General features: G+C 56.0%; 1 protein-coding gene across 1 annotated transcript in view; it reads right to left on the bottom strand.

The window, feature by feature from the left end:
• The window catches only part of clec16a (C-type lectin domain containing 16A), a 316,644-nt gene that overhangs the window by 273,112 nt on the left and 27,163 nt on the right, over positions 1-16,369 (bottom strand). Inside the window, exon 4 of the mRNA XM_086000646.1 lies at positions 5,001-5,149. Within this exon, the coding sequence (XP_085856772.1) occupies positions 5,001-5,149 (149 nt within the window). The remainder of the gene's footprint in view (positions 1-5,000; positions 5,150-16,369) is intronic.

Raw genomic sequence — 16,369 nt, 5'->3', positions numbered from 1 at the left:
AACCTCCCAGAGATGTTGGAGAACATAGGGTCTGATGAGAGGGAGGAACTGAAAGAAATCAGTAATTGTAGGGAAATGGTGTTAGGGAAATTGACGGGATTGAAGGCCGATAAATCCCCAGGGCCTGATAATCTACATCCTAGGGTACTTAAGGAAGTGGCCCTCGAAGTAGTAGATGCATTGCTGATCACCTTCCAACATTCGATGGAATCTGGAACAGTACCCATGGATTGGAGGGTAGCTAATGTTATCCCACTATTCAAAAAAGGTGGTAGGGAGAAAACGGGGAATTACAGACCGGTAAGCCTGACATCGGTAGTGGGGAAAATGCTAGAGTCCATTATAAAGGATGTAATAGCTGAGCACTTGGAAAACAGTGACAGGATCGGACAAAGTCAACATGGATTTACAAAAGGTAAATCGTGCTTGACTAATCTACTGGAATTTTTTGAGGATGTAACTGGGAAAATAGATAAGGGAGAACCAGTAGATATGGTGTATTTGGACTTTCAAAAGGCTTTCGATAAGGTCCCGCATAAGAGATTAGCATGTAAAGTTAAGGCACATGGGATTGGGGGCAAGGTATTGACTTGGATAGAGAACTGGTTGGCGGACAGAAAGCAGAGAGTAGGAATTAACGGGTATTTTTCCGAGTGGCAGGCAGTGACTAGTGGGGTACCGCAGGGGTTGGTCCTTGGACCCCAGCTATTCACAATATACATTAATGATCTAGATAAGGGAACTAGATGTAATATCTCCAAGTTTGCAGACGACACAAAGCTGGGTGGGCGTGTGTGCTGCGAGGAGGATACCGAGAAACTCCAGGATGATTTGGACAGGTTGGGTGAATGGGCAGAAGCGTGGCAGATGCAATATAACATGGATAAATGCGAGGTTATCCACTTTGGTGTCAAAAACAGAAAGGCAGACTATTATCTGAATGGCAATAGATTGGGAGAAGGGGGAAGTGCAACGAGACCTGGGTGTCCTTGTGCACCAGTCACTGAAGGTAAGCACGCAGGTGCAACAGGCGGTGAAGGCGGCAAATGGTATGTTGGCCTTCATAGCGAAAGGGTTTGAGTACAGGAGCAAGGATGTCCTGCTGCAGTTGTACAGGGCCTTGGTGAGACCACACCTTGAGTACTGTGTGCAGTTTTGGTCGCCTTATCTGAGGAAGGATGTTCTTGCCATGGAAGGAGTTCAGCGAAGATTCACAAGGCTGATCCCTGGGATGGCAGGAATGACGTATGAGGAGAGATTGGGTCGATTGGGATTATACTCGCTGGAGTTTAGAAGAATGAGAGGGGATCTCATCGAAACTTATAAAATTCTGACAGGTCTGGACAAACTAGATGCAGGTAGAATGTTCCCGATGGTCGGAGAGTCCAGAACCAAGGGTCATAGTCTAAGGATAAGGGGTAAGCCATTTAGGACAGAGATGAAGAATTTCTTCACCCAGAGAGTGGTGAACCTGTGGAATTCTCTACCACAGAAGGCGGTTGAGGCCAAGTCTTTAAATATCTTCAAGAAGGAGTTAGATATATTTCTTAGAACTAAAGGTATCAAGGGATATGGGGAGAAGGCAGGTACAGGGTACTGAGTTTGGATGATCAGCCATGATCTCATCGAATGGCGGAGCAGGCTCGAGAGGCCGAATGGCCTACTCCTGCTCCTATCATCTATGTTTCTATGTAACATTTCAAGGAACCACCCTTGCTGTTCTCATGAATATTCTGCTCTAATAAAACACCACTGTTAGGGTTTGACAATTAGGATAGTTGGGGTGGTGGGGGTGGGGGGGTGGGGGGAAGGTAAGAAAGAGGGTGCTGCAAAGTCAAACAACTCTTGAAAAATGTTTGGTTAAAGAAATATGTTGTGTATGAAGATGAAATTCATTTTACAACAAAAACCTACACGTTGATCATTCAGCTCTGATTGGCAACATGCACATTTGGAGACTAACAACAATGCAAGTACATTTGAAATGGCTTTCCGTGGTTACAATTTCCTTTTAACAGTGTTAGGGTGACCTCTGCTGGACAGGATAATTTATTTCATACCAAATAAATTCACAGTGAATGCATGGACGGACCATCATGTAATCATTCCTTGTACTGAGAATAGGAATAGAATATTTTTATTAAATTAAATAATGACTGATTTCTACTGTCTATATATTTTCCATATTAGCATTTCTAGTCATGAAAATGGACTGGCATATTAGTAGCTATAAAAATGATGGCAACAGTTTGAAACAAAACAATGTATTTTGGTTTTGAGCAGGGCGTGGGAGTGGGTAGTTCTTAAGACAGTCCCAATACCTAGTGGACAACAGAGCAGCAGGACACAGCTTCTTACCCACAATTTCTAACGCAAGGAGTTCCTGATCTCAGCCATACCATTAGGGAATAACCAAGCAGAGCTGGTCACTTCTCCACAGGTAAGGAAAGAGGGAAAATACTTTAGTTAAGAGCATGGGTCATCTCAAACCACGGTTCTACTGGCTGGGTAAACAGAAGCATTGGCAGATTCCTCGGAGCAAGTGGTGTGCCCATCCCATTGGTCAAGGGAGGGAGATGTGTGTGAAAGATAGAGGATAAAGATTTGTTTTTCAACTTCACAATTACCTTCCAAATGCTAACTAAAATGGCTAGGACCTCATGGTTCAGGAATTCCATAAAAGTCAACATAATTATTTTAGAAAGTTAGATCATTGATAATTATCTTTACACTTCAAAATATGACCCTTTTCACCATATCTTTATTAAATGGGAGTATATTATGTGGGTCTTGCTTATTTAACATCACTTGACAATGGTGTTCACAGAATCACAGAAACCCCACAGTGCAGATAGAGGCCATTTCAGCCCATCGAGCCTGCACCGACACATATCCCACCCGATCCCCATAACCCCTACACCAACACATATCCCACCCTATCCCCACGTATATAATCCCCGTAACACTAGCCAATCAACCTAACTCGCACATCTTTGGACTGTGGGGGGAAACCGGAGCACCCGGAGGAAACCCACGCAAACACAGGGAGAATGTGCAAACTCCACACAGACAGTCGCCCGAGGCCGGATTCGAACCCGGGTCCCTGGCGCTGTGAGGCAACAGTGCTAACCACTATGCCACCGTGCTGCCCTTTATAACTGAAGTAAACATTAGTCCTGTGTATGAAAAAAAATCTTACTATAAATTCAGTTATTAGGAAGATTTGGGAAATAGCATATAATTAAACCTTAATACAAAAGCAAAATACTGCAGATGCTGGAAATCTGAAATAAAAACACAAAATGCTGGAAATAGTCCCAGTTTCTCCATCTCCGTCACATCTGTTCCGACGATGCCACCTTCCATATTACAGGAAACTTTGTGCTAACCGGCACCAACGGGACCGAGCTGTTGCCATTCCCTCAAAACTGCCGGACAAACCAGCGTTAATGTTGAAGCATACGGAGCTTTTCAGCTCCATATCTGGCAACACTGTTGCTTAGCAACAGCTTCTAAACAGTCGGCCGTACCTTGGAAGCGTCTCTGTCACTTAGCAACAGCTTGAGAGAGACTTTGCAGAGCCTGACTGTTGGGGGGAAAAAAAAGCCACGAGAAGAAAAAAAACCTAACAAAACAGCTCCTGATTTTTGCCGGTGGCTCGAGCTTGCCGGACATTTAGCCTCCGGATAACACAAAGTTTCCTGTAGTACTTCTGAAACGTCTTCCATTTTCATCAACCGTAGTTGACAGGGCCCTCGACCATGTCTGTTCCATTTCCCACACTTCTGCTTTCACCTCTTCACCACCCTCCCACAACCACGATACGGTTCCCCTTGTCCTCACCTTTCACCCCACCGGCCTCCACATTCAACGGATCATCCTCAGTCATTTCCGCCACCGCCAGTGTGATCCCACCACCAAACACATCTTCCCCTCCCCTTTCAGCATTCTGAAAGGACCGCTCCCTGCACGACACCCTGGTCCACTCCTCAATCACCCCTAACACCTCTTCCCCTTCCCACCTTCCCGTGCAAGCGCAGGAGATGCAACACCTGCCTTTTTACCTCCTCCCTTTCCACTGTCCAGGGCCCCAAACACTCCTTCCCGGTGAAACAGCGATTTACTTGTACTACTTGCAATTTAGTGTACTGTATTTGCTGCTCACGATGCGGTCTCCTCTACATTGGGGAGACCAAACGCAGATCGGGTGACCGCTTTGTGGAACACCTCCGTTCACTTCATAAGTGTGACCCCGAGCTTCCGGTCGCCTGTCACTTTAATTCTCCGCTCCACTCCCACTCTGACTTCTCGGTCCTCGGCTTCTTACACTGTTGCAATGAAGCTCAACATTGGCTCGAGGAACAGCACCTCACTTTTTGATTAGGCACTTTACAGCCTTCTGGACTCAACATCGAGTTCAACCATAACCTGTGCCCCAAGTTTTTCACATGGCAGCTGTCGATGATTCTGCCATTCCCATTTATACCTCTTCTAGACTTAGCTTTTGTTTCTTTACTTGTCCTATTACCATCTCCTTTTGCTTTGTACTATCATAACTTGTCATTTAATCTCTCCTGCCTTCCACCCCATCACAGATCGTCCCTTTTGTTCTTTCCTCCCCTCCCACCATTCCCTGCCCTTGCTTAAAACCTGTTACATCTCTAACTTTTTCCAGTTCTGACAAAAGATCATCGACCTGAAAATATTAACACTGTTTCTCTCTCCACAGATGCTGCCCGACCTGCTGAGTGTTTCCAGCATTTTCTGTTTTTATTTTATAATTAAAACTTAAGTTAAAAACACTATTATATAAAAAAAATATTCTGGGTGAAACAGAACCTTCTAGATACAAAGTTTTATGGTGATTTACAATATTTCTGGCATGCAATGTATAGGACCAATAGTAAGATCAGGTTTAAAAGTAAAACCCACATTTCCATGTATGCTTAGAAAGGCTGAAATCACAATTTTTCAATAAAAAATTCAATATTGGCACCTACCTCGTTGTAAAAAAAATGCACTGTATGATTGTTGAGTTTAAGGGAAAGAGTTTTCAAGAAGGATATGTAATACGCCATGATTTCCTCATCAGAGAAGTCAAACTTGTGCACAATGATAGAGTTTACATGGTTATTAGACAGCAGATAATCTGTAAGAGAATAACACTGTAAAGTTAGAAAAATAGATTAATTAATCAATGGAAACTCTTGAGGACATGAATATCTGCACAAGCAATCAGAATGCCTTATAGCAGCAGACCAAGAAACATTTTATACTTAAGATAGAAAGAAAAAACTATTCCAGGCTCACTATACAATTTCCATTAGTAAGACTTGAATATAAACAAACGATTGTATTAAAGTCCGATATATCCATCACACCTTTGAGTTTTTCCTCTTAATGCAGGGATATGGCAGAGGGTTTTTAAACAAAAATTGTCAGTAAAACAGGAACACAACTTGAACACAAATTTGTGCAGTAGCCTTTATTTTGCTCAATTTTTTTTAATTTTAAGTTTAAATTAACAAGGTTGCTTCAATGTTGTTTCCCCCCACCCACGCAAAATAAGTTACTTTTGTATTAAAAAGGACAATAGATTTTGGTAATAATGTCACAAATTTCAATACCATAGAAAGGGGCAGGGAAAACAGGGTTGACGGTAAAGCAGAAAACACATTGCTGCTCTGAAATACCAAATCTCAGGACATGCTCATGTCAAAATAGACATGCCATTCAAAATGAGCTTGTACTCAGTACACAACAACCTACATGCGTCATCCTTTAAAAAAAAAAATCTAACTGTTACTGGCATACAAAAATTAATTTTCCAAAAGCAATTTTAAAATAAGGAAGGACACCACTAGTACGGTAGCAAAATACTGCAGATGCTGGAAATCCAAAATAACAACAGAAAATGCTGGAAAAACTCAGCAGGCCAGGCAACATCCATGGAGAGAAAATAGAGTCAACGTTTCGGGAGAAAACCCTTTGTCAAGACTAAAGAAGCACAGGAAATGAAACCGATTAAAAGGCCAGTTTGGGGGCTGGGAGAGAACAAAAGAGAAGTGAAGAGACATTAAGAGGTATTTAAAACAAGATGAGATGGTGATAGACTAGTGGAGACAAAAGACGGCTCTAGATTAGGTGTGAAATGCGCTGGCAGAATGGGAGACAGCTGCCGGGTGGGGGAGAAAAAAGGCCAAAACAAAGGTGTGGATAAAAAATATAAGTAAAAATGTAATAGGGGCCGAGGTTATGATCTGAAATTGTTGAACTCGATATTGAGTCCGGAAGGCTGTAAAGTGCCCAATCGGAAGATGAGGTGCTGTTCCTCGAGCTTACGGTGAGCTTCCGTGGAACAATGCAAGAGGCCGAAGAGGTCCGAGTGGGAATGGGGCGGTGAATTAAAATGACAGGCGGCCGGAAGCTCGGGGTCCCCCTTACGGACTGAACAGAGGTGTTCCGCAAAGCGGTCACCCAATCTGCGTTTGGTCTCCCCAATGTAGAGGAGACCACTACACAGCTTAAGTATATTTCTAAATATTCCTCCCTTTCCCTGGTCTAAATATTCCATTCTCAGTCAAGAGGGCTCTGATCTCCACCAATACCATCATGTGCGCATCTGCCAGAAAGTATGTCACAGCAACAACAACTTGTATTTATATAGCGCCTTTACATAGTAAAACATCCCAACGGAGTATTAGAAGACAAAAAATTTGGACACGGAGTCAATTAGGGAGAATTAAGGAGAAATTAGGGCAGGTGACCAAAAGCTTAGTCAAAGCGGTAGGTTTTAAGGAGTGTCTTAAAGAAGGAAAGAGAGGTAGCGAGGCGGAGAGGTTTAGGCAAGGAATTCCAGAGCTTAGAGCCAAGGCAACAGAAGGCACGGCCACCAATGGTTGAGCGATTATAATCAGGGATGGATTGCAGCTATCTCAGGGGGGGGGGGGTAGAAGATTACAGAGATAGAGAGGGAGGAGGCCATGGAGGGATATGAAAACCAAGGATGAGAATTTTGAAATCAAGGCATTGCTTAACCGGGAGCCAATGTAGGTCAGCGAGCACAGGGGTGATGGGTGAATGAGGCTTGGTGCGAGTTAGAACACGAGCAGTCGAGTTTTGGATGACCTCAAGTTTACGTAGGGTAGAATGTGGGAGGCCAGCCAGGAGTGTGTTTGAAGAGTCAGGTCTAGAGTTCACAAAGGCACGGATGAGGGTTCAGCAGAGGAGGGGCGGAGGCAGGGGCGGAGACAGGTGCCGTTATGGAGGTGGAAATAGGCGGTCTTAGTTATGCTGCGGATATGTGGTCGGAAGCTCATTTCAGGGTCAAGTATGACACCAAGGTTGCGAACAGTGTGGTTCAGCCTTAGACAGATGTTAGGGAGAGGGATGCAGTGGCAGGAACCAAAAACAATGGCACAATTGGAGAAAATTTCTGCTCATCCAGAACTGGAGCAGTCTGACAATTTAGAGACTGTGGAGGGGTCAAGAGAAGTGGTGGCGAGGTAGAGGTGGGTGTCATCAGCGTACATGTGGAAACTGACGCTGTGTTTTCGGATGATGTCGCCAAGGGGCAACATGTAGATGAGAAATAGGAGGGGGCCAAGGATAGATCCTTGGGGGACACCAGAGGGAACGATGCGGGAGCGGGAAGAGAAGCCGTTGCAGGTGATTCTCTGGCTATGATTAGATAGATAAGAATGGAACCAGGCAAGTGCAGTCCCACCCAGCTGGACGACGGTGGAGAGGCGTTGGAGAAGGATGGAGTGGTCAACCATGTCAAAGGCTGCAGACAAGTCAAGGAGGACAAGGAGGGATAGTTTACCTTTGTCACAGTCACAGAGGATGTCATTTGTGACTAATGAGAGCCATTTTGGTACTGTGGCGGGGCAGAAACCTGATTGGAGAAATTCAAACATGGAGTTGCGGGAAAGATGGGCATGGATTTGGGAGGAGACAGCACATTCAAGGACTGGAGAGGAAAGGGAGGTTGGAGATGGGGCGGTAGTTTGCAAGGACGGAGGGGTCAAGGGTTGGTCTTTTGAGCACATTAGAGTAACTCTGCCCAGGCTTTCCCTTCCTGTGGAATATTGCCAGACTCCAACCAACTCTTCCACAGGACAGCATGGAGTACAGATCCCTCAACAGTCTGGGATCTACTCCATTCCATAAAAGAATAACCACCAACAGCTGTTCAGATTATGTCTGCCAAGTGGGATCCACCTCACAGTCTGTACAGTATCGCGGTTGCGAATGGAAGCAGTCTGTAAGACGTATCAAATACTCAAGAGGGAGAAAATTAAAATAAACAGGCAGCCCATGACTGTCATCTTTAGAGTCCAATCTTCACTGTTCAGATCATAAAATAGAAAGGATACAGGCTTTCACAGAATAGCCTTGCAACATAATTATCTCCATGTTCAAATAATCATAATCTATCATATGCTAAATTCAGTAAGTGGGGCGCATGTTTCTTTGAAAACTGATAAGTACTTGAACTAACAACAGAAAATGCTGGAAATACTCAGCAGGCCAGGCAGCATCCGTGCAGAGAGAAACAGAGTTAACGTTTCAGGTCTGGGACCCTTCATCAGAACTGGAAAAAGCTGGAGATGGAACAGATATTAAGCAGGTGCAGAGACGGGGCGGGGGGGTTTAGGAGGGGAGGAAGGAATAGAAAGAACACCCTGTACTTTTGTAAGAGGCAGGAAAGATAAAATGTTGCAAATGGGAATGGCAAAAATCATACTTCATGAAAAATGGGGGCAGGGATAATTATCTGAAATTGTTGAACTCAATGTTGAGTCCGGCAGACTGCAAAGTGCCCAATCGAAAGATGAGGTGCTGTTCCTCGAGCTTACGTTGAGCTTCAATGGAACAATGCAATAGCCCGAGGACAGAGCGATCAGAGTGGGAGTGAAGCGGTGAATTAGTACTTGAACTACTTGTTACTCCTATAAGTGGAACGACTTGTTACTCCTATAAGTGGCACGGTGATAAGCATCTTCAATGTTAGAGATGTTACATTGTGTGACATACACTATCGCCTATAAAATCGCAGTTACTGTATTACCCCAAGACTGCACAATATGGCCATAGAGGTCCCACAAATGGTTGAAAATGCTTTCTGAACATTTTTCAGATGTCATCTTTTCCTCAGTCACAAAAATCTCTAATATTCAAAATAAGGATTTAAACACACGAAAAATTGAAAAATTAACACAGGAAACTTTTTTTTTTAATCCGGCACCGACTGGACCGGCGTGGTGCCGGTTGATCAAAAAGTCCAGATTACAGAGAGGTATACTTACCGAGGTACGAGAGCCCCGAATATGGCCACAGGTGCAGGAGCCCCGGTTACACAGCCACAGATCAGGAGTCCCTGTTGCATGGCCACAGGTGCAGGAACCCCGGTTACACGGCCACTAATATATAGCAAAATTTACCTGAACCTGCTCCTGAATTTTGCCGGTTAAGAGAGATTTACGGATATTTAGGTGCCGGTTAAAAGAGAGATTCCTGTATTTCATAATAACATGATTACATTTATCTATCGAATGGTCTTTTGTATCTTTTAATGCCTTCATTAAAGTTATTTTTGAAGATTAAGATCCTTGGCTTCTACCAAAAGCCTGGGCTGACCGGATATTTTTGCCCAGAGCTGTGACTCGGAGTTGAATTTGGATTGTGCAGTCGGAGCAAATGCACTGTACCTAATTTCTCAGAATGCATCCATACCAGTCAGTCAGCTGTACTGACGGGATATTTTTCTTTGCCTCCTATTACATATATGTTGTCACTTTTGTTTTGTATTCTATAAAGTGTATTAAGCCAAGGGCAGGGAGACAGAGGGAGGGCGAGAGAGAGAGAGATATGTCAGAGAGAGGGCGAGAGACTCTGAAGGCAGCAAGAAAGGTAAGAGAAAATGTGTGCTTTCGTCATTTAATGTTACTTCAATTTTCAAAAAAATAATTGAATTTTGAAGCCAACTGATTATCTCACCTATGATTTGTTGAGAGATCAGTGATAAACAAGGATACCTGCGAGAGAGAGATTCTAAATTCTAACACACATGATACAGAGGGAGCGAGACAAAGGCAGTTTCTTTCCTCATTCTAATTTAAAAAGTGGAGCTCTAAAAGCAAACAGAGCCTCTTTGAGGGAAACAGATAAGATGGGGAGGAGAGGAAGACATTTCTTGGTTGAGGATGAAGGGCCTCAGCCTTTTGGCACACGCCCTTTGTGAGGCAGGGGAGAAAGGATACAGGGGTTGAGTGAGTAGTTCAGATGGGGAGAGGTAGGGGTAGTGACAGGAAGGAGAATGTGTAGTGAAAAGGTGAAAGAGTGAGGTACTATTTGGAAGCGAGGGATAGGGAAACACAGGTGATTGGGAGAAGGTAACATAGCCACTGAGGGCTAGATTTTCACTGCACCCCCACTCCAAAAGCAGCCTGTAGCCAATTTTCTCCCTAAATTGTCTTTGTTGTTTATTTCAATGCGTGGTCCCTTGAAATTTTCTATGCATGTGCGGTATTTCAGAAGGAAAAGGTTGTGTGCGGCCTGCACAGTACCTTGGAAATTATTCCGCAGCCGCGCGCAGCTTAGAGGGAATATTGCCTGCAGCCATTGGTGACTTGTTTCACTTCTGCAACACCCAACACTTAACACACAAGAAAGAAAATACAGCGAATTAGCAGAGCAGAGACACAGACAGACTCCAACAGGGAGGTGGGGGGGGGAGGGGCGGGAGACAGAGAGAGAGGGGGGGGCGGGAGAGAGAGGGGGGGGCGGGAGAGAGAGGGGGGGGCGGCAGAGAGAGGGGGGGGCGGGAGAGAGAGGGGGGGGCGGGAGAGAGAGGGGGGGGCGGGAGAGAGAGGGGGGGGCGGGAGAGAGAGGGGGGGGCGGGAGAGAGAGGGGGGGCGGGAGAGAGAGGGGGGGGCGGGAGAGAGAGGGGGGGGCGGGAGAGAGAGGGGGGGGCGGGAGAGAGAGGGGGGGGCGGGAGAGAGAGGGGGGGGCGGGAGAGAGAGGGGGGGGCGGGAGAGAGAGGGGGGGGCGGGAGAGAGGGGGGGGCGGAGAGAGAGGGGGGGGCGGGAGAGAGAGGGGGGGGCGGGAGAGAGAGGGGGGGGCGGGAGAGAGAGGGGGGGCGGGAGAGAGAGGGGGGGGCGGGAGAGAGAGGGGGGGGCGGGAGAGAGAGGGGGGGGCGGGAGAGAGAGGGGGGGGCGGGAGAGAGAGGGGGGGGCGGGAGAGAGAGGGGGGGGCGGGAGAGAGAGGGGGGGGCGGGAGAGAGAGGGGGGGGCGGGAGAGAGAGGGGGGGGCGGGAGAGAGAGGGGGGGGCGGGAGAGAGAGGGGGGGGCGGGAGAGAGAGGGGGGGCGGAGAGAGAGGGGGGGCGGGAGAGAGAGGGGGGGGCGGGAGAGAGAGGGGGGGGCGGGAGAGAGAGGGGGGGGCGGGAGAGAGAGGGGGGGGCGGGAGAGAGAGGGGGGGGCGGGAGAGAGAGGGGGGGGCGGGAGAGAGAGGGGGGGGCGGGAGAGAGAGGGGGGGGCGGGAGAGAGAGGGGGGGGCGGGAGAGAGAGGGGGGGCGGGAGAGAGAGGGGGGGGCGGGAGAGAGAGGGGGGGGCGGGAGAGAGAGGGGGGGGCGGGAGAGAGAGGGGGGGGCGGGAGAGAGAGGGGGGGGCGGGAGAGAGAGGGGGGGGCGGGAGAGAGAGGGGGGGGCGGGAGAGAGAGGGGGGGGCGGGAGAGAGAGGGGGGGGCGGGAGAGAGAGGGGGGGGCGGGAGAGAGAGGGGGGGCGGGAGAGAGAGGGGGGGGCGGGAGAGAGAGGGGGGGGCGGGAGAGAGAGGGGGGGGCGGGAGAGAGAGGGGGGGGCGGGAGAGAGAGAGGGGGGGGCGGGAGAGAGAGAGGGGGGGGCGGGAGAGAGAGAGGGGGGGGCGGGAGAGAGAGAGGGGGGGGCGGGAGAGAGAGAGGGGGGGGCGGGAGAGAGAGGGGGGGGCGGGAGAGAGAGGGGGGGGCGGGAGAGAGAGGGGGGGGCGGGAGAGAGAGGGGGGGGCGGGAGAGAGGGGGGGGCGGGAGAGAGAGGGGGGGGCGGGAGAGAGAGGGGGGGGCGGGAGAGAGAGGGGGGGGCGGGAGAGAGAGGGGGGGGCGGGAGAGAGAGGGGGGGGCGGGAGAGAGAGGGGGGGGCGGGAGAGAGAGGGGGGGGCGGGAGAGAGAGGGGGGGGCGGGAGAGAGAGGGGGGGCGGGAGAGAGAGGGGGGGCGGGAGAGAGAGGGGGGGCGGGAGAGAGAGGGGGGGGCGGGAGAGAGAGAGGGGGGGGCGGGAGAGAGAGAGGGGGGGCGGGAGAGAGAGGGGGGGGCGGGAGAGAGAGGGGGGGGCGGGAGAGAGAGGGGGGGGCGGGAGAGAGAGGGGGGGGCGGGAGAGAGAGGGGGGGGCGGGAGAGAGAGGGGGGGGCGGGAGAGAGAGGGGGGGGCGGGAGAGAGAGGGGGGGCGGGAGAGGGGGGGCGGAGAGAGAGGGGGGGGCGGGAGAGAGAGGGGGGGGCGGGAGAGAGAGGGGGGGGCGGGAGAGAGAGGGGGGGCGGAGAGAGAGGGGGGGGCGGGAGAGAGAGGGGGGGGCGGGAGAGAGAGGGGGGGGCGGGAGAGAGAGGGGGGGCGGAGAGAGAGGGGGGGGCGGGAGAGAGAGGGGGGGGCGGGAGAGAGAGGGGGGGGCGGGAGAGAGAGGGGGGGGCGGGAGAGAGAGGGGGGGGCGGGAGAGAGAGGGGGGGGCGGGAGAGAGAGGGGGGGGCGGGAGAGAGAGGGGGGGGCGGGAGAGAGAGGGGGGGGCGGGAGAGAGAGGGGGGGGCGGGAGAGAGAGGGGGGGGCGGGAGAGAGAGGGGGGGGCGGGAGAGAGAGGGGGGGGCGGGAGAGAGAGGGGGGGGCGGGAGAGAGAGGGGGGGGCGGGAGAGAGAGGGGGGGGCGGGAGAGAGAGGGGGGGCGGGAGAGAGAGGGGGGGGCGGGAGAGAGAGGGGGGGGCGGGAGAGAGAGGGGGGGGCGGGAGAGAGAGGGGGGGGCGGGAGAGAGAGGGGGGGGCGGGAGAGAGAGGGGGGGCGGGAGAGAGAGGGGGGGGCGGGAGAGAGAGGGGGGGGCGGGAGAGAGAGGGGGGGGCGGGAGAGAGAGGGGGGGGCGGGAGAGAGAGGGGGGGGCGGGAGAGAGAGGGGGGGGCGGGAGAGAGAGGGGGGGGCGGGAGAGAGAGGGGGGGGCGGGAGAGAGAGGGGGGGGCGGGAGAGAGAGGGGGGGGCGGGAGAGAGAGGGGGGGGCGGGAGAGAGAGGGGGGGGCGGGAGAGAGAGGGGGGGGCGGGAGAGAGAGGGGGGGGCGGGAGAGAGAGGGGGGGGCGGGAGAGAGAGGGGGGGGCGGGAGAGAGAGGGGGGGGCGGGAGAGAGAGGGGGGGGCGGGAGAGAGAGGGGGGGGCGGGAGAGAGAGGGGGGGGCGGGAGAGAGAGGGGGGGGCGGGAGAGAGAGGGGGGGGCGGGAGAGAGAGGGGGGGCGGGAGAGAGAGGGGGGGGCGGGAGAGAGAGGGGGGCGGGAGAGAGAGGGGGCGGAGAGAGAGGGGGGGGCGGGAGAGAGAGGGGGGGGCGGGAGAGAGAGGGGGGGGCGGGAGAGAGAGGGGGGGGCGGGAGAGAGAGGGGGGGGCGGGAGAGAGAGGGGGGGGCGGGAGAGAGAGGGGGGGGCGGGAGAGAGAGGGGGGGGCGGGAGAGAGAGGGGGGGGCGGGAGAGAGAGGGGGGGGCGGGAGAGAGAGGGGGGGGCGGGAGAGAGGGGGGGGCGGGAGAGAGAGGGGGGGGCGGGAGAGAGAGGGGGGGGCGGGAGAGAGAGGGGGGGGCGGGAGAGAGAGGGGGGGGCGGGAGAGAGAGGGGGGGGCGGGAGAGAGAGGGGGGGGCGGGAGAGAGAGGGGGGGGCGGGAGAGAGAGGGGGGGGCGGGAGAGAGAGGGGGGGGCGGGAGAGAGAGGGGGGGGCGGGAGAGAGAGGGGGGGGCGGGAGAGAGAGGGGGGGGCGGGAGAGAGAGGGGGGGGCGGGAGAGAGAGGGGGGGGCGGGAGAGAGAGGGGGGGGCGGGAGAGAGAGGGGGGGGCGGGAGAGAGAGGGGGGGGCGGGAGAGAGAGGGGGGGGCGGGAGAGAGAGGGGGGGGCGGGAGAGAGAGGGGGGGGCGGGAGAGAGAGGGGGGGGCGGGAGAGAGAGGGGGGGGCGGGAGAGAGAGGGGGGGGCGGGAGAGAGAGGGGGGGGCGGGAGAGAGAGGGGGGGGCGGGAGAGAGAGGGGGGGGCGGGAGAGAGAGGGGGGGGCGGGAGAGAGAGGGGGGGGCGGGAGAGAGAGGGGGGGGCGGGAGAGAGAGGGGGGGGCGGGAGAGAGAGGGGGGGGCGGGAGAGAGAGGGGGGGGCGGGAGAGAGAGGGGGGGGCGGGAGAGAGAGGGGGGGGCGGGAGAGAGAGGGGGGGGCGGGAGAGAGAGGGGGGGGCGGGAGAGAGAGGGGGGGGCGGGAGAGAGAGGGGGGGGCGGGAGAGAGAGGGGGGGGCGGGAGAGAGAGGGGGGGGCGGGAGAGAGAGGGGGGGGCGGGAGAGAGAGGGGGGGGCGGGAGAGAGAGGGGGGGGCGGGAGAGAGAGGGGGGGGCGGGAGAGAGAGGGGGGGGCGGGAGAGAGAGGGGGGGGCGGGAGAGAGAGGGGGGGGCGGGAGAGAGAGGGGGGGGCGGGAGAGAGAGGGGGGGGCGGGAGAGAGAGGGGGGGGCGGGAGAGAGAGGGGGGGGCGGGAGAGAGAGGGGGGGGCGGGAGAGAGAGGGGGGGGCGGGAGAGAGAGGGGGGGGCGGGAGAGAGAGGGGGGGGCGGGAGAGAGAGGGGGGGGCGGGAGAGAGAGGGGGGGGCGGGAGAGAGAGGGGGGGGCGGGAGAGAGAGGGGGGGGCGGGAGAGAGAGGGGGGGGCGGGAGAGAGAGGGGGGGGCGGGAGAGAGAGGGGGGGGCGGGAGAGAGAGGGGGGGGCGGGAGAGAGAGGGGGGGGCGGGAGAGAGAGGGGGGGGCGGGAGAGAGAGGGGGGGGCGGGAGAGAGAGGGGGGGGCGGGAGAGAGAGGGGGGGGCGGGAGAGAGAGGGGGGGGCGGGAGAGAGAGGGGGGGGCGGGAGAGAGAGGGGGGGGCGGGAGAGAGAGGGGGGGGCGGGAGAGAGAGGGGGGGGCGGGAGAGAGAGGGGGGGGCGGGAGAGAGAGGGGGGGGCGGGAGAGAGAGGGGGGGGCGGGAGAGAGAGGGGGGGGCGGGAGAGAGAGGGGGGGGCGGGAGAGAGAGGGGGGGGCGGGAGAGAGAGGGGGGGGCGGGAGAGAGAGGGGGGGGCGGGAGAGAGAGGGGGGGGCGGGAGAGAGAGGGGGGGGCGGGAGAGAGAGGGGGGGCGGGAGAGAGAGGGGGGGGCGGGAGAGAGAGGGGGGGGGCGGGAGAGAGAGGGGGGGGCGGGAGAGAGAGGGGGGGGCGGGAGAGAGAGGGGGGGGCGGGAGAGAGAGGGGGGGGCGGGAGAGAGAGGGGGGGGCGGGAGAGAGAGGGGGGGGCGGGAGAGAGAGGGGGGGGCGGGAGAGAGAGGGGGGGGCGGGAGAGAGAGGGGGGGGCGGGAGAGAGAGGGGGGGGCGGGAGAGAGAGGGGGGGGCGGGAGAGAGAGGGGGGGGCGGGAGAGAGAGGGGGGGGCGGGAGAGAGAGGGGGGGGCGGGAGAGAGAGGGGGGGGCGGGAGAGAGAGGGGGGGGCGGGAGAGAGAGGGGGGGGCGGGAGAGAGAGGGGGGGGCGGGAGAGAGAGGGGGGGGCGGGAGAGAGAGGGGGGGGCGGGAGAGAGAGGGGGGGGCGGGAGAGAGAGGGGGGGGCGGGAGAGAGAGGGGGGGGCGGGAGAGAGAGGGGGGGGCGGGAGAGAGAGGGGGGGGCGGGAGAGAGAGGGGGGGGGCGGGAGAGAGAGGGGGGGGCGGGAGAGAGAGGGGGGGGCGGGAGAGAGAGGGGGGGGCGGGAGAGAGAGGGGGGGGCGGGAGAGAGAGGGGGGGGCGGGAGAGAGAGGGGGGGGGCGGGAGAGAGAGGGGGGGGCGGAGAGAGAGGGGGGGGCGGGAGAGAGAGGGGGGGGGCGGGAGAGAGAGGGGGGGGCGGGAGAGAGAGGGGGGGGCGGGAGAGAGAGGGGGGGGCGGGAGAGAGAGGGGGGGGCGGGAGAGAGAGGGGGGGGCGGGAGAGAGAGGGGGGGGCGGGAGAGAGAGGGGGGGGCGGGAGAGAGAGGGGGGGGCGGGAGAGAGAGGGGGGGGCGGGAGAGAGAGGGGGGGGCGGGAGAGAGAGGGGGGGGCGGGAGAGAGAGGGGGGGGCGGGAGAGAGAGGGGGGGGCGGGAGAGAGAGGGGGGGGCGGGAGAGAGAGGGGGG

This window comes from Somniosus microcephalus, chromosome 11 (assembly GCF_052327205.1).
Source record: "Somniosus microcephalus isolate GS21.2 chromosome 11, FLI_Smic_1.0, whole genome shotgun sequence".
In the NCBI taxonomy this organism is placed as follows: domain Eukaryota; kingdom Metazoa; phylum Chordata; class Chondrichthyes; order Squaliformes; family Somniosidae; genus Somniosus; species Somniosus microcephalus.
This window is presented reverse-complemented; position numbering and strand designations above follow the sequence as displayed.